The sequence below is a fragment of the Pseudophryne corroboree genome, chromosome 6 (assembly GCF_028390025.1).
Source record: "Pseudophryne corroboree isolate aPseCor3 chromosome 6, aPseCor3.hap2, whole genome shotgun sequence".
In the NCBI taxonomy this organism is placed as follows: Eukaryota; Metazoa; Chordata; class Amphibia; order Anura; family Myobatrachidae; genus Pseudophryne; species Pseudophryne corroboree.
In genome coordinates, this window is record NC_086449.1 from 61,836,897 (window position 1) to 61,861,220 (window position 24,324).

Below are 24,324 nucleotides of genomic sequence, written 5' to 3' on the forward strand. Positions count from 1 at the left end.
AAGGTGCTCAGTTACGTGCAGAATCACCCCGTAGAGTATGTGAATCCTTCAGAGGTGCAGAAGTCTCATCTCACCGCCAGGGTGTTGAACATTGCGCCTCACCCGCTGATCTGATTCGTTAATTTGAGTTAACAGAACAGTTCCTATTGCTGAGATAAGTGGTGACAATCACTGCATAATGATAATTACAGCCCTAACTTGCCAGTATGATATTGTATCCATGTTATCCAAGTGTACTGTACATTGTAATTTAAGAACCACAAGCTCAGGTTAACAAAAATAAAAGATTGCCATGTCAGGCGTCTTATTGTCAGGCTTGTCTTTCTAATAAAACACTGTAGCATATGGACTTATTGCTTAAGTACCGTTCTTTAATGTATTGTTGTGGATTTATTTATTTTTGTTCATCGCTAGGAGGCTCCAAATCTTATCAGATGTGGCTGGAAAACCTCAAGGTAATATGAGACTTGTATACCAACATTGTAAAGCCTGTTAGTAATGTTTTATAGGGTGTGGTATGGTACGCCGGCGGCCGGGCTACCGGCGACCAGCATATCGGCGCCGGCATACCGACAGCGTGGTGAGCGCAAATGAGCCCCTTTATTTATTCTCCCTCCAGGGGGGTCGTGGACCCCCACGAGGGAGAATAAGTGTCAGTATGCCGGCTGTCGGGATTCCGGCGCCGGTATACTGTGCGCCGGGATCCCGACAGTCGGCATACTGAAGACCACCCGTTTTATATTGTGCTATCAAAATAAAGGGGGCTTACCTTTACAAAGGCTCATCCCAAACAATTCCTATTCTCCTACAAATTGCTTCAGTAGAGATTAGAGAAATTGTATGGAATACCACGCGTTTCGCAGCAGAACAGGCCACTGCGCAGAGGAGCAATGTTCCAGTCCAGCCATACAGTTTCTCACATCTGCTCTGCTCTTCCACTAAATACTTCTTTGCACAATGACCATTTTGCTGAACTTTCTGAATATCACTGGGAAGACGTATTTCTGTGTATTCAGCCAGGGATAGGGCTCAGAATACCAAAGGGTAAGCAGTGACTTGTGTACCAAAGCATAAGCATCGCAAGAGTAAGATTTCATTTCTACAAATGTCTTTATTATTAAACCCTATTATGGAAGTTGCATCTTTAGGAGAGCTTTAGGACCTCATTCAGCTTCAGTTGCAGCTCTGCGATTGTAGCACAACTGCAACTGCTAAGAATCACACAGTATCCGGTCTTTAGGTCGACCACACTTATGTCGGCACTGTCTAGGTCGACCACATGGGGAGTGGTCAGAAACATGTTGAACATGTTGACCTAGAGTCCCTGTCGACCTAGAAACCATGTTGACCTACTTACTGTCGACCAATAGTGGTCGACCTAGACACTGTTGACCTAAGTCTAGTCGACCCAACATACCACACCCCAATCACACAGTAAGAGCCTCCCAGCATGATAAAAGTCCGCCCAGCACAGAACAAGCCGCCCACTAATGCATTTGCAATTCTGTGACTGTAGCAGCAGAATTCAGAATGCATCGCAAAAATCGAGTACCATCGGCCATACTGGTTGACCCGTGCATACGCTAGCTGCCCGCGGCATTAGTCACTGTGGCGCCATTTTCCCAATTGCAGCGTTCGCAGCTGACGTCAATAACATGCCCTGAAAACAGCCATGACACGCCTGCGTTTTTCTGACCACTCCCCATAAACATCATATGTACGCCCACGTACGCCCGCCCCCTGTCAATCAACCTGTGGTCACATCCCGTGCGGGTCGCGCATGTAGAATGCGTTCGCAGCGCATGAGCAAACGGCCAATAATAGGCTGATCTGTGATTTGCAATTTTACAGCTCAACCTGAATAATGTCCGTAATACTCTGCTCTCAAACCTTTTATTGCCCTTTGAATATCAGTCATTCATACAATGGCCCAGATTTATCAAGCTTTGGAGAGTGATAAATAGCACAGTGATAAAGTACCAACCAATTAGCTCCTTACTGTCAGTTAGGAGCTGATTGGTTGGTACGTTATCACTGTGCTCTTTGTCACTCTCCAAGGCTTGATAAATAGGGTCCAATATGCCTTTAAATATTGGTAGAAATTGTGTAGTGCTAATGTCAGTCAGGGGCCTAATAGTTCCTGCAGATGTGGCTATTCTGATACAGCAGAATAATGTCTTCCAGCTACGTCTTGGTACACACGACGCACAAGTTGCTGTTCAATTCGTGCAGCCTGGTCTCGTCAGCCGTCTTGTACTGATTTAGTGTAATTGTTGCAGTGTTCACAGCTGCAGCCCATTCTTCACACTATGTGGCCTCAGAGAGCCTTTTGTATATGGATATTATCTATTCATTATACATTCAGGCTGGCAATGTCTAAGTCATTTACATGCTCCCTGTCCATCAGTATTACGTATTTTTTGGTTGCTGATAAGGTAGACTTTTAGTCACATGTAATATCGACGCTACAGTGATCAGTTTTCCAAATTACAGTCCAGGTTTTAAGGATATCCGCGCTTAAGCGCAGGTGACTTAATTAGTACGGTACCTCAGTCCATCTTGATTCAAGCGTGGATATCCTTAAAACCTGGACTTTAATGGCGGACTTTGGAAAACTCTTGATTTATAGGAATGAACAGAATAGGTCTTTGCTATGTACAGCACTGAGCAAATTTGTGCTGCCTAAGGCCTAATTGAAGGTTGATTGCAAAAGCAAAATCTTCCTCTAATGGGCAACACCGTGTGCACTGCAGGGGGGGGCAGATATAACATTTACAGAGAGAGTTAGATTTGGGTGGGTTATTTTGTTTCTGTGCAGGGTAAATACTGGCTGCTTTATTTTTACACTGCAATTTAGATTTCAGTTTGAACACACCCCACCCAAATCTATCTCTCTCTGCACATGTTATATCTGCTCCCCCCCCCCCCCCCCCCCCCAACCTGCAGTGCACATGGTTTTGCCCATTAGAGGAAGATTTTACTTTTGCGAGCAACCTTGAATTAGGCCCCATGTAAAAAAAATAATAATAATACTGCTAATATTATTATTAATAATGATAATGGAACGGAATCAGCAGAGAAAAGTTATGTTATATTACGAGTGCTATTGGAACAAGATCCTACATGTGGACGGTTTAAAGCAAAAACAGCACTTTGAGCTTTATTTACTAAGCGGTGATCAGTCAGTGTAAAGCATGCCCTCCCTTACACTGACTGTGAGTGTCTCTTTAAATTTTCACCTGCAATCCACCATAATAGGCTTGTAATAGTCGCCGCTTCATGAATAAAGGCCTTTGTCAAGTGCTCCCAAATCACTAGCGAGCTCATCTGATTAATTCCACCTGCTAGGAAATGAGTCACCCTGCGAGGGTGTCGTGGACACTTTGGGGTCTATTCATGAAGCAGTGAAAAGTGTGGAGAAGTGTGCCAGTGGAGAAGTAGCCCATGGCAACCAATCAGCACTGAAGTAACATTTATAGTTTGCATACTATACAATTGTACAGAGCAGCTGATTGGTCGCCATGGGCAACTTCTCCACAGGCTCACTTCTCCCCTCTTTTCACTGCTTCATCAATAAACCCCTCTATATTCAGAGGTATCAATGGAATCATGTGGCTGCATTATTCTGACACTTTAATAGGTACAGATTTACCATACACGGCTCTGTCAATTCATCAGAAGTGTTCATCAGGAAATTCATTAGAACCTATTTAACATGAGGGTATACAGTATGTTCACTTTACTATTATATTTATAGTACAGGAGGTATAAAAAAATTAAAAAAATAAAAAGTAGTAATTACATTGGAATATTTTACAGAGTTACATGTTGGCATGGCATTGGATTCATTTAGGAATTCTTACGAAGACGAGTCCTCAGTACTGATAATTAAAAAATAAATGAAAGGTGTATTACAGGTAGGCTTATCATATTTCACGTAAAAAAAAAAGTGAATTTACAGCGAATCGCAGTAAATTTGCGAAATCGCCTATTCAATTGTCCGCAAAAATGTACTTTTACCATGAATTTCAATTCACCAACTCTGAGCAGGGGATAATCCCTATTTTAAGTAAAAAATGTCATGATTTGGTTCTGAACCCCTGGGACATCCCCCTAATTAGGTACTTAGAAGTTTTTAATATATGTTTTATTTGCCAATTTTTGGGGTAAAAAAAAAATGCTAAATGATGGAAATTGGGGTACAAGTTATGGGATAGGTATATTGGGGTGCTTTGTGAGTGGGACAAATATGTTTGGACTTGCACTACTTATACCCATTTTTCTCTAACGTCCTAAGTGGATGCTGGGACTCCGTAAGGACCATGGGGAATAGCGGCTCCGCAGGAGACTGGGCACAAAAGTAAAAGCTTGAACTAGCTGGTGTGCACTGGCTCCTCCCCCTATGACCCTCCTCCAAGCCTCAGTTAGATTTTTGTGCCCGAACGAGAAGGGTGCATGCTAGGTGGCTCTCCTGAGCTGCTTAGAGTAAAAGTTTATTTTAGGTTTTTTATTTTCAGTGAGTCCTGCTGGCAACAGGCTCACTGCATCGTAGGACTAAGGGGAGAAGAAACGAACTCACCTGCGTGCAGAGTGGATTGGGTTTCTTAGGCTACTGGACATTAGCTCCAGAGGGACGATCACAGGTTCAGCCTGGATGGGTTCCGGAGCCGCGCCGCCGGCCCCCTTACAGAGCCAGAAGAACGAAGAGGTCCGGTGAAATCGGCGGCAGAAGACGTTCCTGTCTTCAACTAAGGTAGCGCACAGCACTGCAGCTGTGCGCCATTGCTCTCAGCACACTTCACACTCCGGTCACTGAGGGTGCAGGGCGCTGGGGGGGAGCGCCCTGAGACGCAATAAAAAACAGAAATACCTTAGGATGGCAAAAGAAATACATCACATATAGCTCCTGGGCTATATGGATGTATTTAACCCCTGCCAGTTTTCCAGAAAAAAGCGGGAGATAAGGCCGTCGTGAAGGGGCGGAGCCTATCTCCTCAGCACACAAGCGCCATTTTCCCTCACAGTTCCGCTGGAAGGACGGCTCCCTGACTCTCCCCTGCAGTCCCTACAGAATCAGGGTAAAAACGAGAGAGGGGGGGCACTATTGGCAGCTAAATTATAAACAGCAGCTATAAAAGGGAGTAACACTTATATAAGGTTATCCCTATATATATATATAGCGCTCTGGTGTGTGCTGGCAAACTCTCCCTCTGTCTCCCCAAAGGGCTAGTGGGGTCCTGTCCTCTATCAGAGCATTCCCTGTGTGTGTGCTGGGTGTCGGTACGATTGTGTCGACATGTATGAGGAGGAAAATGATGTGGAAGCAGAGCAATTGCCTGTGTTAGTGATGTCACCCCCTAGGGAGTCGACACCTGACTGGATGGTTGTATTTAAAGAACTACGTGACAATGTCAGCACTTTATAAAAAACTGTTGACGACATGAGACAGCCGACAAATCAATTAGTGCCTGTCCAGGCGTCTCAGACACCGTCAGGGGCGATAAAACGCCCGTTACCTCAGTGGGTCGACACAGACCCAGACACGGATACTGAGTCCAGTGTCGACGGTGAGGAGACAAACGTAATGTCCAGTAGGGCCACACGTTACATGATCACGGCAATGAAGGAGGCATTGAACATTTCTGACACTACAAGTACCACAAAGAAGGGTATTATGTGGGGAGTGAAAAAACTACCAGTAGCTTTTCCTGAGTCAGATGAATTAAATGAGGTGTGTGATAAAGCGTGGGTTTCCCCCGATAAAAAAGTGCTAATTTCTAATAAATTATTGGCACTATACCCTTTCCCGCCAGAGGTTAGGGCGCGTTGGGAAACACCCCCTAGAGTAGATAAAGCGCTCACACGTTTATCTAAACAAGTAGCGTTACCGTCTCCTGATACGGCCGCCCTCAAAGAACCAGCGGATAGAAGGCTGGAAAATATCCTGAAGGGTATATACACACATACTGGTGTTATACTGCGACCAGCAATCGCCTCAGCCTGGATGTGCAGTGCGGGAGTGGCGTGGTCGGATTCCCTGACTGAAAATATTGATACCCTGGATAGGGACAGTATATTACTAACTATAGAGCATTTGAAGGATGCATTACTATATATGCGTGATGCACAGAGGGATATTTGCACCCTGGCATCAAGAGTGAGTGCTATGTCCATTTCTGCCAGAAGAGCGTTATGGACGCGACAGTGGTCAGGGGATGCGGATTCAAAACGACATATGGAAGTATTGCCGTATAAAGGGGAGGAGTTATTTGGGGCCGGTCTATCGGACCTGGTGGCCACGGCAACGGCCGGAAAGTCCACCTTTTTACCCCAGGTCACCTCTCAGCAGAAAAAGACACCGTCTTTTCAAACTCAGTCCTTTCGTTCCCATAAGTACAAGCGGGCAAAAGGCCACTCATTTCTGCCCCGGGGCAGAGGAAGAGGAAAAAGACTGCACCAGGCAGCCTCTTCCCAGGAGCAGAAGCCCTCCTCTGCTTCTGCCAAGTCTTCAGCATGACGCTGGGGCTTTACAAGCGGACTCGGACACGGTGGGGGCCCGTCTCAAAAATTTCAACGCGCAGTGGGCTCACTCGCAAGTGGACCCCTGGATTCTGCAGGTAGTATCACAGGGGTACAAACTGGAATTCGAGACGTCTCCCCCTCGCCGGTTCCTGAAGTCTGCTCTACCAAAGTCTCCCTCGTTTTGGAAGCCATTCACAAGCTGTATTCCCAGCAGGTGATAATCAAGGTACCTCTCCTACAACAGGGAAAGGGGTATTATTCCACGCTGTTTGTGGTACCGAAGCCGGACGGCTCGGTGAGACCAATTTTAAATCTAAAATCCTTGAACACTTACATAAAGAGGTTCAAATTCAAGATGGAGTCACTCAGAGCAGTGATAGCAAACCTGGAAGAAGGGGACTATATGGTGTCTCTGGACATCAAAGATGCTTATCTCCACGTCCCAATCTACCCTTCTCACCAAGGGTACCTCAGGTTTGTAGTACAAAACTGTCATTATCAGTTTCAGACGCTGCCGTTTGGGTTGTCCACGGCACCTCGGGTCTTTACCAAGGTAATGGCCGAAATGATGATTCTTCTTCGAAGAAAAGGCGTTTTAATTATCCCTTACTTGGACGATCTCCTGATAAGGGCAAGGTCCAGGGAACAGTTAGAAGTCGGAGTAGCACTATCTCAGTTAGTGTTACGTCAGCACGGGTGGATTCTAAATATTCCAAAACCGCAGCTGATTCCAACGACACGTCTCCTGTTCCTAGGAAAGATTCTGGACACAGTCCAGAAAAAGGTGTTTCTCCCAGAGGAGAAGGCCAGGGAGTTATCCGAGCTAGTCAGGAATCTCCTAAAACCAGGCCAGGTGTCAGTGCATCAGTGCACGAGGGTCCTGGGAAAAATGGTGGCTTCTTACGAAGCGATTCCATTCGGAAGATTCCATGCAAGAACGTTTCAGTGGGATCTTCTGGACAAATGGTCCGGATCGCATCTTCAGATGCATCAGCGGATAACCCTGTCACCAAGGACAAGGGTGTCTCTTCTCTGGTGGCTGCAGAGTGCTCATCTACTAGAGGGCCGCAGATTCGGCATTCAGGATTGGATCCTGGTGACCACAGATGCCAGCCTGAGAGGCTGGGGAGCAGTCACACAGGAAAAAAAAAAAAATTCCAGGGCTTGTGGTCAAGCATGGAAACATCTCTTCATATAAACATTCTGGAACTAAGGGCCATTTACAATGCCCTAAGTCAAGCAAAACCCCTGCTTCAGGGTCAGGCGGTATTGATCCAATCGGACAACATCACGTCAGTCGCCCATGTAAACAGACAGGGCGGCACGAGAAGCAGGAGGGCGATGGCAGAAGCTGCAAGGATTCTTCGCTGGGCGGAGAATCATGTGATAGCACTGTCAGCAGTGTTCATTCCGGGAGTGGACAACTGGGAAGCGGACTTCCTCAGCAGACACGACCTTCACCCGGGGGAGTGGGGACTTCATCCAGAAGTCTTCCAAGAGATGGTAAACCGTTGGGAAAAACCAAAGGTGGACATGATGGCGTCCCGTCTCAACAAAAAACTAGACAGATATTGCGCCAGGTCAAGGGACCCTCAGGCAATAGCGGTGGACGCTCTGGTAACACCATGGGTGTACCAGTCAGTGTATGTGTTCCCTCCTCTGCCTCTCATACCAAAAGTACTGAGAATCATAAAAAGGAGAGGAGTAAGAACTATACTCGTGGTTCCGGATTGGCCAAGAAGGACTTGGTACCCGGAACTTCAAGAGATGCTCACGGAGGACCCGTGGCCTCTACCTCTAAGAAAGGACCTGCTCCAGCAGGGACCTTGTCTGTTCCAAGACTTACCGCGGCTGCGTTTGACGGCATGGCGGTTGAACGCCGGATCCTGAAGGAAAAAGGCATTCCAGAAGAAGTCATCCCTACCCTGATAAAGGCCAGGAAGGATGTAACCGCAAAACATTATCACCGCATTTGGCGAAAATATGTTGCGTGGTGGAGGCCAAAGAGGCCCCTACAGAGGAATTTCAACTGGGTCGCTTCCTACATTTCCTGCAAACAGGACTGTCTATGGGCCTAAAATTAGGGTCCATTAAGGTTCAAATTTCGGCCCTGTCGATTTTCTTCCAAAAAGAACTGGCTTCAGTGCCTGAAGTCCAGACGTTTGTCAAAGGGGTACTGCATATACAGCCTCCTTTTGTGCCCCCGGTGGCACCTTGGGATCTCAATGTGGTTTTGGGGTTCCTAAAATCACATTGGTTTGAACCACTCACCACTGTGGAATTAAAATATCTCACATGGAAGGTGGTAATGCTGTTAGCCCTGGCTTCAGCCAGGCGTGTCTCAGAATTGGCGGCTTTATCTTATAAAAGCCCATACCTGATTTTTCACACGGATAGGGCAGAATTGAGGACTCGTCCTCAATTTCTCCCAAAGGTGGTTTCAGCGTTTCACGTGAACCAGCCTATTGTGGTGCCTGCGGCTACTAGGGACTTGGAGGACTCCAAGTTACTGGACGTAGTCAGGGCCCTGAAAATATATATTTCCAGGACGGCTGGAGTCAGGAAATCTGACTCGCTGTTTATCCTGTATGCACCCAACAAGCTGGGTGTTCCTGCTTCTAAGCAGACGATTGCTCGTTGGATTTGTAGTACAATTCAGCTTGCACATTCTGTGGCAGGCCTGCCACAGCCAAAATCTGTAAAAGCCCATTCCACAAGGAAGGTGGGCTCATCTTGGGCGGCTGCCCGAGGGGTCTCGGCTTTACAACTTTGCCGAGCAGCTACTTGGTCAGGGGCAAACACGTTTGCTAAATTCTACAAATTTGATACCCTGGCTGAGGAGGACCTGGAGTTCTCTCATTCGGTGCTGCAGAGTCATCCGCACTCTCCCGCCCGTTTGGGAGCTTTGGTATAATCCCCATGGTCCTTACGGAGTCCCAGCATCCACTTAGGACGTTAGAGAAAATAAGAATTTACTTACCGATAATTCTATTTCTCATAGTCCGTAGTGGATGCTGGGCGCCCATCCCAAGTGCGGATTGTCTGCAATACTTGTATATAGTTATTGTTACAAAATTCGGGTTATTATTGTTGTGAGCCATCTTTTCAGAGGCTCCTTCGTTTATCATACTGTTAACTGGGTTCAGATCACAGGTTGTACGGTGTGATTGGTGTGGCTGGTATGAGTCTTACCCGGGATTCAATCTCCTTCCTTATTATGTACGCTCGTCCGGGCACAGTATCCTAACTGAGGCTTGGAGGAGGGTCATAGGGGGAGGAGCCAGTGCACACCAGCTAGTTCAAGCTTTTACTTTTGTGCCCAGTCTCCTGCGGAGCCGCTATTCCCCATGGTCCTTACGGAGTCCCAGCATCCACTACGGACTATGAGAAATAGAATTATCGGTAAGTAAATTCTTATTTTATGTACCCCAAGTTTTTAATTTTAACATTTATTTTGCTGAAAAAAATAACTTTATAGCATTTATTATATTTTAAAAAAATGCATATTACAGCCATTTGACCCAATTTATGTACCAGAAATACGTTTATTATAACCAATAATAAACGTTTATACCGTTATCCAATATTGGTTAAGCTTTTTTAGGGGGTACGGACAGATTTTCCCATTTTTCACTTTTCACTTTCAGCACCAATTTTCACAGTAATCCCGTTTTTGCAAATTTGCAATTGAATAGGGCAAATCGCAGGAGCACGCATACCTGGGAAAAGTAAAATGTTGCCGTAAAAATGACAGAAAAATGGTGATAACAGGAATCACGGTAAATTACTGTGATTTTGCGTCTAAGTAAATTTGGCCCTTAATCTTTAAACTGGGTCACTAATGAATTCCAGAGGTTCTGTGGCTGGCTGACTTCGAGCCAGCATTACACCATGGGGGTAATTCCAAGTTGATCGCAGCAGGAAATTTTTTAGCAGTTGGGCAAATCCATGTGCACTGCAGGGGGGGCAGATATAACATTTGCAGAGAGAGTTAGATGTGGGTGGGTTATTTTGTTTCTGTGCAGGGTAAATACTGGCTGCTTTATTTTTACACTGCAATTTAGATTGCAGATTGAACTCACCCCACCCAAATCTATCTCTCTCTGCACATGTTATATCTGCCTCCCCTGCAGTGCACATGGTTTTGCCCAACTGCTAACAAAGTTCCTGCTGCGATCAACTCAGAATTACCCCCCTTGATCTTTCAATCAGCCATAGAACCTGTGTAATCCATGAGCGTCCCAGTTTAAAGGCATATGGGCTCATTTATCAATGAGTGATACATTTCACTGTGAGTGAGAAATTGCACCAATCAGCTCCTAACTGTAATTTTTCAAACACACTCTGTAACATGGCAGCTAGGAGCTGATTGGCTGGTGCATTTTATCACTTACAGTGAAATTTATCACTCATTGATAAATGAGCCCAATAGTATGATAAGCCTAATTATAGGAGGGGTAATAATATGATAATGGATCAAGTTAATATGCAGTTTTCTGCCCCATTGTTGCACCACAAACTGACAGATTCCCCAGCATGCAGTGCTTCAGATCTGCAAAGCACTTTGTTGCTGAAACGCATAATCGGCACTCAATGTAATCGATTGTATGCAGAGAAAGACATGCCCCAAACGTGCAACAGTACACATGTCTTATGACAGGAAGAAACTGTCACTGCCCACAGTAAATATGGAGATCTCCACTTGCCACCAGATAGTATTATAGTACTTTCAAAATGCTTTATTGTACAACTTCATGAAGAACAAAGATCCACAGTGATGTCATGGACACAATCCAGACTGTTGGCATGGGGCCTTCCCACACTGACTCCAGGGCAATGGCGAATTCCTTTAGCATTTGTTCGTTCTGGGGTTTAGGTTGAGAAAGAACGTTAGCTTAATGCCAGATGTTGTAACAGGCAGGAGACCTAATATAGTGTCAGGATGCTGAAAGTAGCTGGAAAACAAGATAATATAGGAAAGTAAGAATCTGGATCAATGTGGAAATTGGGATAGATGAACATCCAGTGCTGGATTACCAAATAGGCAGAGCAGGCACTGGCCTAGGGGCCTTGTAACAATGGATCCATATAATATTGATTTGATCTTAATAGAAAATTACAATCAAACTTTCTTAAATTGTTTAATCCGGCACAGGGTTTAATCCAGCACCGTGAACATCTAACACAATATTGTAATATAATTAGTGATGTGCACCGGAAATTTTTCGGGTTATGTGTTTTGGTTTTGGATTCGGTTCCGCGGCGGTGTTTTGGATTCGAACGCGTTTTGGCAAAACCTCCCTGAAAAATTTTTGTCGGATTCGGGTGTGTTTTGGATTCGGGTGTTTTTTTACAAAAAACCCTCAAAAACAGCTTAAATCATAGAATTTGGGGGTCATTTTGATCCCATAGTATTATTAACCTCAATAACCATAATTTACACTCATTTTCAGTATATTCTGAACACCTCACACCTCACAATATTATTTTTAGTCCTACAATTTGCACCGAGGTCGCTGGATGGCTAAGCTAAGCGACCCAAGTGGCCGACACAAACACCTGGCCCATCTAGGAGTGGCACTGCAGTGTCAGGCAGGATGGCAGATTTAAAAAATAGTCCCCAAACAGCACATGATGCAAAGAAAGAAAGAGGTGCACCAAGGTCGCTGGATGGCTAAGTTAAGCGACCCAAGTGGCCGACACAAACACCTGGCCCACCTAGGAGTGGCACTGCAGTGTCAGACAGGATGGCAGATTTAAAAAATAGTCCCCAAACAGCACATGATGCAAAGAAAAAAAAGAGGTGCACCAAGGTCGCTGGATGGCTAAGCTAAGTGACCCAAGTGGCCGACACAAACACCTGGCCCATCTAGGAGTGGCACTGCAGTGTCAGACAGGATGGCACTTCAAAAAAATAGTCCCCAAACAGCACATGATGCAAAGAAAAAAAGAGGTGCAATGAGGTAGCTGTGTGACTAATCTAAGCGACCCAAGTGGCCGACACAAACACCTGGCCCATCTAGGAGTGGCACTGCAGTGTCAGACAGGATGGCAGATTTAAAAAATAGTCCCCAAACAGCACATGATGCAAAGAAAAAAAGAGGTGCAATGAGGTAGCTGTGTGACTAAGCTAAGCGACCCAAGTGGCCGACACAAACACCTGGCCCATCTAGGAGTGGCAATGCACTGTCCTACTACTATATATATACTGTGCACAACTTAAATGCACCACAGGTATGGATGGATAGTATACTTGATGACACAGAGGTAGCTAGAGCAGTGAACAGACAGAGAGGAGGGGGGTGCAAATCCCCACCCTTAAATTCCCTTCTGCACACTGAAAATTACCTGTAACCATCCCTGAACCTATCTGGTAATAAAATTCAGAGAATTAGTCACAAATGTTTGCAAACACATGTTTAGCTGCTGGCCACGTCACGGCTTCTCTGATACAGCAGTCCTAACCTACATAATAGCAGTGCCCACATAGGGTTATGTAATTTGTCACAGTAGGCCTCATGATAAAGGCTATTACTAAAACACTTCCAGACAGAGAGCTAACTTACCCAGGAGCCACCCCCAGGATCTCCCATTGGCACTACAAGGAACAGCATGCCTTCCAAATGCTGCTCCCATTCAATGCCTCTTGCACACAAGCAGACAAACAATTTGGCAGTTGCTCAATCATACCTGGAGATAATTATATATCAGGTGCTGGAAGGGGGAGGGGTCACAGACAAACAACAGACAGAGAGGAGGGGGTGAAAATCCCCACCCCTAAATTCCCTTCCGCACACTGAAAATTACCTGTAACCATCCCTGAACCTATCTGGTAATAAAATTCAGAGAATTAGTCACAAATGTTTGCAAACACATGTTTAGCTGCTGGCCATGTCACGGCTTCTCTGATACAGCAGTCCTAACCTACATAATAGCAGTGCCCACATAGGGTTATGTAATTTGTCACAGTAGGCCTCATGATAAAGACTGTTACTAAAACACTTCCAGACAGAGAGCTAACTTACCCAGGAGCCACCCCCAGGACAACCTCTGTCTGTTGTTTGTCTGTGATCCCTCCCCCTTCCAGCACCTGATATATAATTATCTCCAGGTATGATTGAGCAACTGCCAAATTGTTTGTCTGCTTGTGTGCAAGAGGCATTGAATGGGAGCAGCATTTGGAAGGCATGCTGTTCCTTGTAGTGCCAATGGGAGATCCTGGGGGTGGCTCCTGGGTAAGTTAGCTCTCTGTCTGGAAGTGTTTTAGTAATAGCCTTTATCATGAGGCCTACTGTGACAAATTACATGGCCCTATGTGGGCACTGCTATTATGTAGGTTAGGACTGCTGTATCAGAGAAGCCGTGACGTGGCCAGCAGCTAAACATGTGTTTGCAAACATTTGTGACTAATTCTCTGAATTTTATTACCAGATAGGTTCAGGGATGGTTACAGGTAATTTTCAGTGTGCGGAAGGGAATTTAGGGGTGGGGATTTGCACCCCCCTCCTCTCTGTCTGTTGTTTGTCTGTGACCCCTCCCCCTTCCAGCACCTGATATATAATTATCTCCAGGTATGATTGAGCAACTGCCAAATTGTTTGTCTGCTTGTGTAGCTAGAGCAGTGGCCTACTGTACCGTACTGCTATATATTATATACTGATGGTCAGCAAACTGTGCAAAACTGAAATGCACCACAGGTATGGATGGATAGTATACTTGACGACACAGAGGTAGGTAGAGCAGTGGCCTACTGTACCGTACTGCTATATATTATATACTGGTGGTCAGCAAACTGTGCAAAACTGAAATGCACCACAGGTATGGATGGATAGTATACTTGACGACACAGAGGTAGGTAGAGCAGTGGCCTACGGTACCGTACTGCTATATATTATATACTGGTGGTCAGCAAAATTATGCACTGTACTCCTACTATATAAGTATATATACTACAATGCAGCACAGATATGGAGCGTTTTTCAGGCAGAGAACGTATAATACTGGTGGTCACTGGTCAGCAAAACTCTGCATTGTACTCCTCCTATATAATACTGGTGGTCCCCAGTCCCCACAATAAAGCAGTGTGAGCACAGATATTTGCAGCACACTGAGCACAGATATGGAGCGTTTTTCAGGCAGAGAACGTAGATATTTGCAGCACACCGAGCACAGATATTTGCAGCACACTGAGCACAGATATTTGCAGCACACTGAGCACAGATATTTGCAGCACACTGAGCACAGATATTTGCAGCACACTGAACATAGAAACTGAGAGGACGCCAGCCACGTTCTCTCACTATCATTTCCAATGCACGAGTGAAAAATGGCGGCGACGCGAGGCTCCTTATATAGAATCCGAATCTCGTGAGAATCCGACAGCGGGATGATGACATTCGGGCGCGCTCGGGTTAACCGAGCAAGGCGGGAGGATCCGAGTTGCTCGGACCCGTGCAAAAAAAGGTGAAGTTCGGGGGGGTTCGGATTCCGACGAACCGAACCCGCTCATCACTAGATATAATCATACACATCATTACATAATGCCAAACCGAACATCAATCTAATCCTAGTAGCATACTGTAGTATTAAGCGATAAAGTGGCAGGGCGCATGAGATGCGACCAGTGATCTGGTCGGCCACATATTACATAATTGTAATGCCCTCCAGTAGTCACTTGCCTGCCTCACACCCACGCCGGACTGGGCTACAGCCGCACTGACCATGTCGGGTCAGCTCAACTTCTAACAGTGGTGAGTTCAGTGGTCCTATCCAGAGCAGTCATCAGGGGGGGACTGTGGGGACTGGTATCCCGGGCCCTTGCAGAAAGGGAGGCCCACACCAAGCTGCTACCGCCAATACTGGTAGAGCTGCACCAGTCTGTGAATCAGCAGCAGTCTGATGCGCAGTGAGGATTTCTTAAAACAATCCTGATCTGTGCATCAGCTCTCTGTAAACCGTTCCTGTAGGTCTGCAACATTCCTCCTATGTGTAACGTCACAATGCATGACATCATGTAAGGGTGGAGCGGTATGGCAGAATCTCTTTTTTGGGAGATGGGGGGGCCCTGTCTATTTTGTCTGTCCCAGGCCTCACAATTTCTGGTGGCAGTCATAGACCTATCCATGAGACCACAGACTTCTCTTGGCCACTTCCAGGGCAAGTTTTGTGTAAAATAGCCAGGTAACTTCCTTGTGGTTTAATAATTACACTGTATTATTCTATGATGCCGAAATATTCTGTAGTTATAAAGCAAATAAAATATGTGTATAGTCTTTATAAAATGACAAGCCTTCCAGCAATTAAAGCGGCAATGCTGAGATTTGGTGATACGGCAACAACAATAGCCGTAAGCCAAGATCTTGGTGCTCTCACATCAGCCATGGCAGAGGTTGGCACAGGGGGATGCAAGTTCTAATGGCCATTCCATACAGCTGCCTGTTCAAGTCCTCTAAAAAAAAATTGTATATATATATATATATATATATATATAAAATGATGAAGTAAAAAACTTTATGAATTAATAATCGCGGCAGTGGCACAATTAAAAGTTTGTATCACGACTAGAGGCGTATCTAGGGTAGGGCGAGTGGGGCATGTGCCCTGGGCGCCTTGGCAGGCCCAGGAGAGGGGGGCGCCGCCGGCAGCCAGGGCATCATGCCCCACTCGTCCCCGTCAAGCCGAAATGTGAGGGGAGGAGAGCGCAGCGTCTCTCCCTCCCCTCACCGCCGCATCAGAACTAGCAGCGCTGCCAGCAGCGCTGCTGTGTCCGGTCTCCGGCGGCGTTAGCCAATCAGAGCTTGCGGACCGGCTCCTGATTGGCTGCCGGTCCGCGAGCTCTGATTGGCTAGCAAACCGGCACCAGACAGCCGCCGGAGACCTGGAGCGGTGAGGGGAAGGAGAGGCGCTGCGCTGCGCTCTCCTCCCCTCACATATCATCAACAAGCGGTGAGTGACCGGGGGGTGCCGCACAGTGTGGCATGTAACTGGCACTAAATGGGGCATAGAACTGGCACTGAGTGGGGCATGTAACTGGCACTAAATGGGGCATGTAACTGGCACTAAATGGGGCATGTAACTGGCACTGAGTGGGGCATGTAACTGGCACTAAGTGGGGCATGTAACTGGCACTGAGTGGGGCATGTAACTGGCACTTAGTGGGGCATGTAACTGGCACAGTGGGGCATGTATCTGGCACTGAGTGGGGCATGTAACTGGCACTGAGTGTGGCATGTAACTGGCACTGAGTGGGGCATGTATCTGGCACTGAGTGGGGCATGTATCTGGCACTGTGGGGCATGTAACTGGCACTGTGGGGCAATGTAACTGGCACTGTGGGGCATGTATCTGGCACTGTGGGGCAATGTAACTGGCACTGTGGGGCAATGTAACTGGCACTGTGGGGTATTGTATCTGGCTCTGTGGGGCATCTATCTGGCACTGTGGGGCAATGTAACTGGCACTGTGGGGCATGTATCTGGCACTGTGGGGCAATGTAACTGGCACTGTGGGGCAATGTAACTGGCACTGTGGGGCATTGTATCTGGCACTGTGGGGCATTGTATTTGGCACTGTGGGGCAATGTAACTGGCACTGTGGGGCATGTATCTTGCACTGTGGGGCAATGTAACTGGCACTGTGGGGCAGTGTAACTGGCACTGTGGGGCAATGTATCCGGCACTGTGGGGCATTGTATCCGGCACTGTGGGGCAATGTAACTGGCACTGTGGGGCATGTATCTTGCACTGTGGGGCAATGTAACTGGCACTGTGGGGAAATGTAACTGGCACTGTGGGGCAATGTATCTGGCACTGTGGGGCAATGTATCTGGCACTGTGGGGCATGTATCCGGCACTATGGGGCATTGTATCTGGCACTGTGGGGCAATGCAACTGGCACTGTGGGGCAATGCAACTGGCACTGTGGGGCATTGTATCTGGCACTGTGGGGCATTGTATCTGGCACTGTGGGGCAATGTAACTGGCACTGTGGGGCATGTATCTGGCACTGTGGGGCAATGTAACTGGCACTGTGGGGCAATGTAACTGGCACTGTGGGGCAATGTAACTGGCACTGTGGGGCAATGTATCTGGCACTGTGGGGCAATGTAACTGGCACTGTGGGGCAATGTATCTGGCACTGTGGGGCATGTATCCGGCACTGTGGGGCATTGTATCTGGCACTGTGGGGCAATGTAACTGGCACTGTGCGCCATTTTCAGTGGCCACACCCCTTCTGGTGTGTGGCCACGCCCATTTTTTTTTCGCAGCGGCGCGTGCACATGCTTCTTTTGGTGTGTTTTTTTTTGGGGGGGGAGGGGGGCGCCATTTTCCATCTTGCCCTGGGCTCCGAAAACCCTAGCTACGCCTCTGATCACGACAGACTGAGGGCCTAATTCAGACCTGATCACATGGCGGCCGATTATCAAATGACTGCACATGTGTACGGATCATAATGCACAGGCGTGATGCCAAACTGCGAAAAAATCTGTGTTTGTTTTATCGCTAGGCGAACACAGGCTGATTGACAGGAAGTGGACGTTTGGGGGTGACAACTGGCCGTTTTCTGGAAAGGGTCAGGAAAAACGCAGGCTTTCCCAAGCATTTTCAGGGGGGGGTCTGACGTCAGCCTGTTGTTGTTTTGTATCGCACTGTAGGAGTAATAGGCCCTACACACTGGCCGACATCAGTCAAAGATATGAACGATCTTGTTCATAAATGAATGAGATACCGTTCATATCTTTGAGTGTGGAGGCTCCAGCGATGAACGATGCGCGGCCCCGCGCTTGTTCATCTCTGGTCCCCCGTTGGCTGTACATGCAGGCCAATATGGACGATCTCGTCCATATTTGCCTGCACTTCAATGCAGCCGGGTGACGGGGGGAGTGAAGAAACTTCACTCCTCCCGTCACTGCCCCTCCGCCGCCGGGTCGCCCGTCGGCCGTAACCGCCGTCGGGCAGCTCGGCGGCGGATCGGCCAATGTGTAGGGCCCTTTAGTCCTGGGCTATGCACAGACTGCACAGACTAGAAAAATCATTTGCATATTTGCAGATGTCCGCTGTCTGGCGAAGTTTTAGTGCGGCGTACACCTGCATACGCACACTAGCACGGGGCGGGTTTTCACTCTCTATGGGCGGCGGCTATCTGCTCACAGACCTCTGCAAAATCGGAGCGATCAGGCCTGAATTAGGCCTTGTGTACTAAATGTAACTCTCCGAGACTGCAGTTATGGCCTCCGAATCACCGGTGAGTAATTTTCTGTAAGATTGACCTATTATTTATGACTAATTCAAAGTGGGTTGCCAGAGGAAACTTTCTCTCATCAGAGTGTCTTTATGGAATAGGAAAGTCTATTGACCAATGGTTGACGTAATATATTAATATGTTCATGTCACGGTTTCCAAGAGATTTACTTGTATGCCTGTTAAGTCATGACATTTACCCATACCTCCCAACAAGACCCTCTCCAGGAGGGACACAATGCTCTGCTTCTGGACTTTTTTTTTAATTTGTGATTGCCGACATCTGTTTTGAACAGGTTAATGGGTAAGAAAGGTGTCTCAGCACAGGTGATGGCAATCATCAATTAGGAGGGAATTCGAGGAGCAGAGCATTCTGTCCCTCCTGGAGAGGGTCATGTTGGGATGTATGATTTACCCATTGTAGGTGAAAGCACAGTAAGTAGGGGAAAGCTAGGTAACGGTTATTAAGCAGACACAGGTGACTAATTAGACATGTAGATCCAGGACAGCAATGACATCACTTGCGGTGAACTGAAGCAGGGGTCTGGTGTAACTGAAGTCAGCGTATGCAGGATAAACACAACGGCATGACAGTACAGACTGGCAATGCTCTGCAACAGGGTGCAAAGCAATCCAGGAATGTGATAGTAACACAGGTCTAGGAATACAGATATTGACACAGCTGGCAGGAAATAGATGATGATGAAGCTGGCAGGTTCCTTACCAAGACGTACCATGTTTAGCAGAAGTATGACTTGAAGATAATGGCACTGGGAAATGGGCATAGTGGCACTGTTTTGCAGAACGGATGATAGCTGATATCTATTCCAGAGAGCAGGATATAGGCCCTCATTCCGAGTTGTTCGCTCGGTAAAAATCTTCGCATCGCAGCGATTTTCCGCTTAATGCGCATGCGCAATGTCCACACTGCGACTGCGCCAAGTAAATTTGCTATGCACTTAGTAATTTTACTCACGGCTTTTTCATCGTTCTGGCGATCGTAATGTGATTGATAGGAAATGGGTGTTACTGGGCGGAAACAGGCCGTTTTATGGGCGTGTGGGAAAAAACGCTACCGTTTCCGGAAAAAACGCAGGAGTGGCCGGAGAAACGGAGGAGTGTCTGGGCGAACGCTGGGTGTGTTTGTGACGTCAAACCAGGAACGACAAGCACTGAACTGATCGCAGATGCCGAGTAAGTCTGAAACTACTCAGAAACTGCTACGAGGTGTGTAATCGCAATATTGCTATTACTTCGTTCGCAATTTTAAGATGCTAAGATTCACTCCCAGTAGGCGGCGGCTTAGCGTGAGCAACTCTGCTAAAATCGCCTTGCGAGCGAACAACTCGGAATGACCTCCATAGTCCAATATGCAAAAGCAAGAGTGATCAGACAGGCTGGGAATTTGTACACACATCAGAGTATATGGATGTTCCACGGAAATCTAGGACAGTGGGCAAACACTTGGGAAATAAAGCAATATTGCAGGGTCACCCAGGGAAGATTCAGGCAGTGCCAGAGCTCAGAGCGGACCAACAGCAATGATCTGGCCAGGGATTACTGGGAAGCACAGGTATTAATGAGGCATGGCAGGTGAAGTTAGATTATTAGGGTGACATTACATTTGCATTTGCAGTGAGAGCAAGGACGTGCGATGAGGTAATTGGCTCAGGAGGCACTGGCTAGCATGGACATGCAGTGAGGTAAATGGCTCAGGAGGCACTGGCTAGCAGGGACGTGCAGTGAGGTAAATGGCTGAGGAGGCACTGGCTAGCATGAACGTGCAGTGAGGTAAATTGCTCAGGAGGCACTGACTAGCAGGGACGTGCGATGAGGTTAATGGCTGAGGAGGCACACAATATATGAGCCAGGGGGTTCATGTGAGCATTACACACAGGTGTATCAGTATATACTGCTGGAAATTCAGTGAGTTTTGAACAGAGATGTGTGGACACGGAAGGCTGCCTCACCTGCCATAGACTTTTTACTCCTGAGTTCTTACTATAAAAAATTATTAGAATAATACAAAGAAGATATTTATAATATATTTTTTGTATTTTTCATATACTTTATATAGTCAAACCTCTGGTTTACACGTTAGTATGACAGGAAAGGCTCTGCCTCACATGCCTCACCTGGCTGTACGTTACTGAGTGAGAGGTATGTGTAGTGGATGTTATAATGATAAGAAGGACTGTAATGTGGCACAATCTGATCTGCTCGTTGTATTGTGGAGGGCACTATAACAGGGCTGTTACTAGGTGTGTGCCAGTAGTGCCTTGCACACAGCACAACTGCACTGTGGGCGCACCATCTGGCAGCACCACCCGCACGGCCGCTGCCCGCTCTCTCTCACTGCCGCCTGCCTCCCGCCGCTGCAGCGCTGCCCTGCACACAGGAGGGCGTCTCTGATCTTTTTTATGTAAAGAAGCCGGAGCCACGGGCAGCTATTTAAGCCACACCCCTCCGGAATTTGGCTCTGCCCCCTTCAAAGACCTGCGAATTGTGAGTTGTGCACTTTTGCTGTGTGTCTTGGCACTTGGCAGCTGCTGTAACCTCCGACTGCCACAGTCCCTCCACTGGCTGCTGCATCCTATAACTACAGCCCATTGCCTGGTCCTCTTACTAGAGGCGCTTGTAAGTGATATTATTCCAGAAATACTTATATCTGCCATAATGTGTAAAAAGGGAACTCTGCTGCTGTAATGTGTAAAAAGGGGCACTCTGCTACCATAATGTGTAAAAAGGGGACTCTACTGTCGTAATGTGTAAAAGGTGAACTCTGCTGCTTGTAATGTGTAAAAAGGGGGACTCAGCTGCCGTAAAGTGTAAAAACAGGGACTCTGCCTGCCATAATGTATAAAAAGGGGGCTCTACCTGCCTAATGTGTAAAAAGGGGGACTCTGCTGATGTAATGTGTAAAAAGGGGGACTCTGCTGCCGTATTGTGTTAAAAGGGGACTCTGTTGCCGTAATTTGTTAAAAGGGGACTCTGCTGCCGTAATGTGTTAAAAGGGGACTCTGCTGCTGTAATGTGTAAAAAGGGGGACTCTGCTGCCGTAATGTGTAAAAAGGGGGACTCTACCTGCCGTAATGTGTGAAAGGGAGCTCTGCCTGCCGTAATGTGTAAAAGGGGGACTCTGCATGCTGTAATGTGTAAAATGGGGCTCTACCTGGCGTAGTGTGTGATGGGCTCTACCTGGTGTAGAGCCCATCACACTGTGCTACTGTGTGGTGTCATTTGAATAATGGAGACTACTGTGCAGCGTAATCTGAATTGGTAATATTTTGTGGCCACGTTCCTTCCCCATGAAGCCACGCCCCTAGATTTTACATAAGTACATAAACAGAATCGGTATGGCCAAAACAAGAAACTAAGTAACTTACAGTACAGAACATTGCAGGACGTGGTTTATAAACATAACTACATCATTAGTAATCAATACTGAAGCAGTAAGTGCTGCAGAACCCAAAGGTTAGGTGCCGTTGTAGCAGTGACGTGCTGTGGGGTGAGGCAGGTGAGGCAGAGTCTTTCCTGTCATACTAACATTTGCACCAGAATTTTGACTATATAAAGTATGTGAAAAATACAAAGAATATGTTAGAAATAGCTTCTTTGTATTATTCTAATAATTTTTAGAATCAAAACTCTGGAGTAAAAAGTCTATGACAGGTGAGGCAGTGCCCCCACACCTCACCCCACCCCACCCCCCGCCTACCTTGCCCGCACATCTCTGATAAAAACTCACCAAATTTCCAGCAGTATATACTGCTGCACCTGTGTATAATGACCACATGTATATGCTGCTGCACCTGTGTATACTGACCCCATGTATATAAAGCTGCACCTGTGTATAATAACCACATGTATATACTGCTACACCTCTGTATACTGACTACATGTATATACCGCTGCACCTGTGTATAATGACCACATGTATATACTGCTGCACCTGTGTATAATGACCACATGTATATACTGCTGCACCTGTGTATAATGACCACATGTATATACTGCTGCACCTGTGTATACTGCTCACATGTGTATACCGATGCACCTGTGCATACTGCTCACATGAACCCCTTGGCTAATATATTGTGTACAAATCTGGCTCTGCTGCTAACCAGTGCCTCCACAGCCATTTACCTCAAATTGTGGAAAGTGAGGTTATGTGGGAGGGTGGGAAGATGATTAGCTCAGTCTCAGGCATGTTAAGTTTAATAAAGCACTGGGACTTCCAGGAGGAAAAAGCCGAGAGACAGTTGGAGAAACAAGTGAGGAGAGAGGAGGAAAGGTCAGGAGAGAAAAGATAGTTCTGAGTGTCATCAGCATAGAGATGACATTGGAGGCCAAAGGAGCTGATGAGCTAACCTAAAGAGGATGTATAGAGGGAGAATAGGAGCAAACAGTAGTGGCCTGTGGATCTCCATGGAGTGGAGAAGATGAAAACTGGACTAAAAGGTGGGTCAAGTAGTCAAGCAGGGAGTGGGTAAAAGAAAGGCAATAAGGAGGTTGTAGACAATATGCTCCAGGAGTTTGGAGGCAAATGGGAGGAGAAAGAAGTGGGTTCTTTAAGAATGGGGAGACAAGGACATGCTTCAATGCAGGGGGCACAGTGCCTGGTGAGAGGGAGAGATTGAAGAGATGAGCAAGGTAATAAAAGAGAGGGAGCAGAGGAGGAAGGAATGGATAGGGTCAAAGAAGGAGGGGGACAGAAGAGCAGTACCGAATGAGGGCCATGACCTCATCTCCAGATACTGGGGAGAAATAAGTCAGAGTTGGTCAAATGGATGGGGAAGATTGAGTCTTAATTTTCAGCAAACCAAAATACCCTATTGTGATTTTCATTGTAAAGATTTCTTTGAAATTATTATTTTTTAAATAAGATTACAAATAAATTTGTTGGAATTCTAAGTAATTTGTGTCTCACACGTGGGATTAGTAGTGTAATATCATTGTTTGGGATCACAAGCAGAGCCAATCAGAGGACTTAGTCCAATTAACTCACCCAGTGGCGGATCCAGGGGGGGGGGGCACTCGGGCCCGTGCCCCCCCTGTCATTTGTGGCCTCCGTCCCCTGTTCTCCCCCGGCGCCAGCGCCGCACAGGGAGATGACGGGCACCCGCTGAGATTGTGTTACCAGCGGGCGACCGTCTCCCTGCACAGCGGCAGCCGGAGGCAGGAGCTCAGTACTGAGCTTCGGCTTCCGGCGCTGTCACTGTGCGGCGTGCGCTATGGGAGAGACGTCAGTCATGACGTCTTTCTCATAGTGCTGAGGAGAGGACGCCAGGAGGAAGTCTGGAAGCGGGAACGGGGTTCGGTAAGTATGAAGTTTTTTATCTTCCTTAATGCAGCGGGGGCATCTACTGGGGGCAAACTACGGGGGGACATTACTACTGGGGGGGCATCAACAAGGGGCATTACTACTGGGGGGGGCATTATTACTGGGGGGCATCTACAGGGGGCATTACTACTGGGGGGTCATCTATTGGGGGCATTACTACTGGGGGCAGCTACTGGGGACATTTTTACTGGGGGCCATCTACTGGGGGAATTATTACTG

General features: G+C 47.0%; 1 protein-coding gene across 2 annotated transcripts in view; it reads left to right on the plus strand.

Moving 5' to 3' along the window:
• The window catches only part of LOC134936135 (DENN domain-containing protein 1B-like), a 140,921-nt gene that overhangs the window by 49,661 nt on the left and 66,936 nt on the right, over positions 1 to 24,324 (plus strand). For both annotated transcript variants that reach the window (XM_063931051.1, XM_063931052.1), the window contains exon 16: positions 415 to 455. In XM_063931051.1, coding sequence (XP_063787121.1) covers positions 415 to 455 — 41 coding nt within the window. The remainder of the gene's footprint in view (positions 1 to 414; positions 456 to 24,324) is intronic.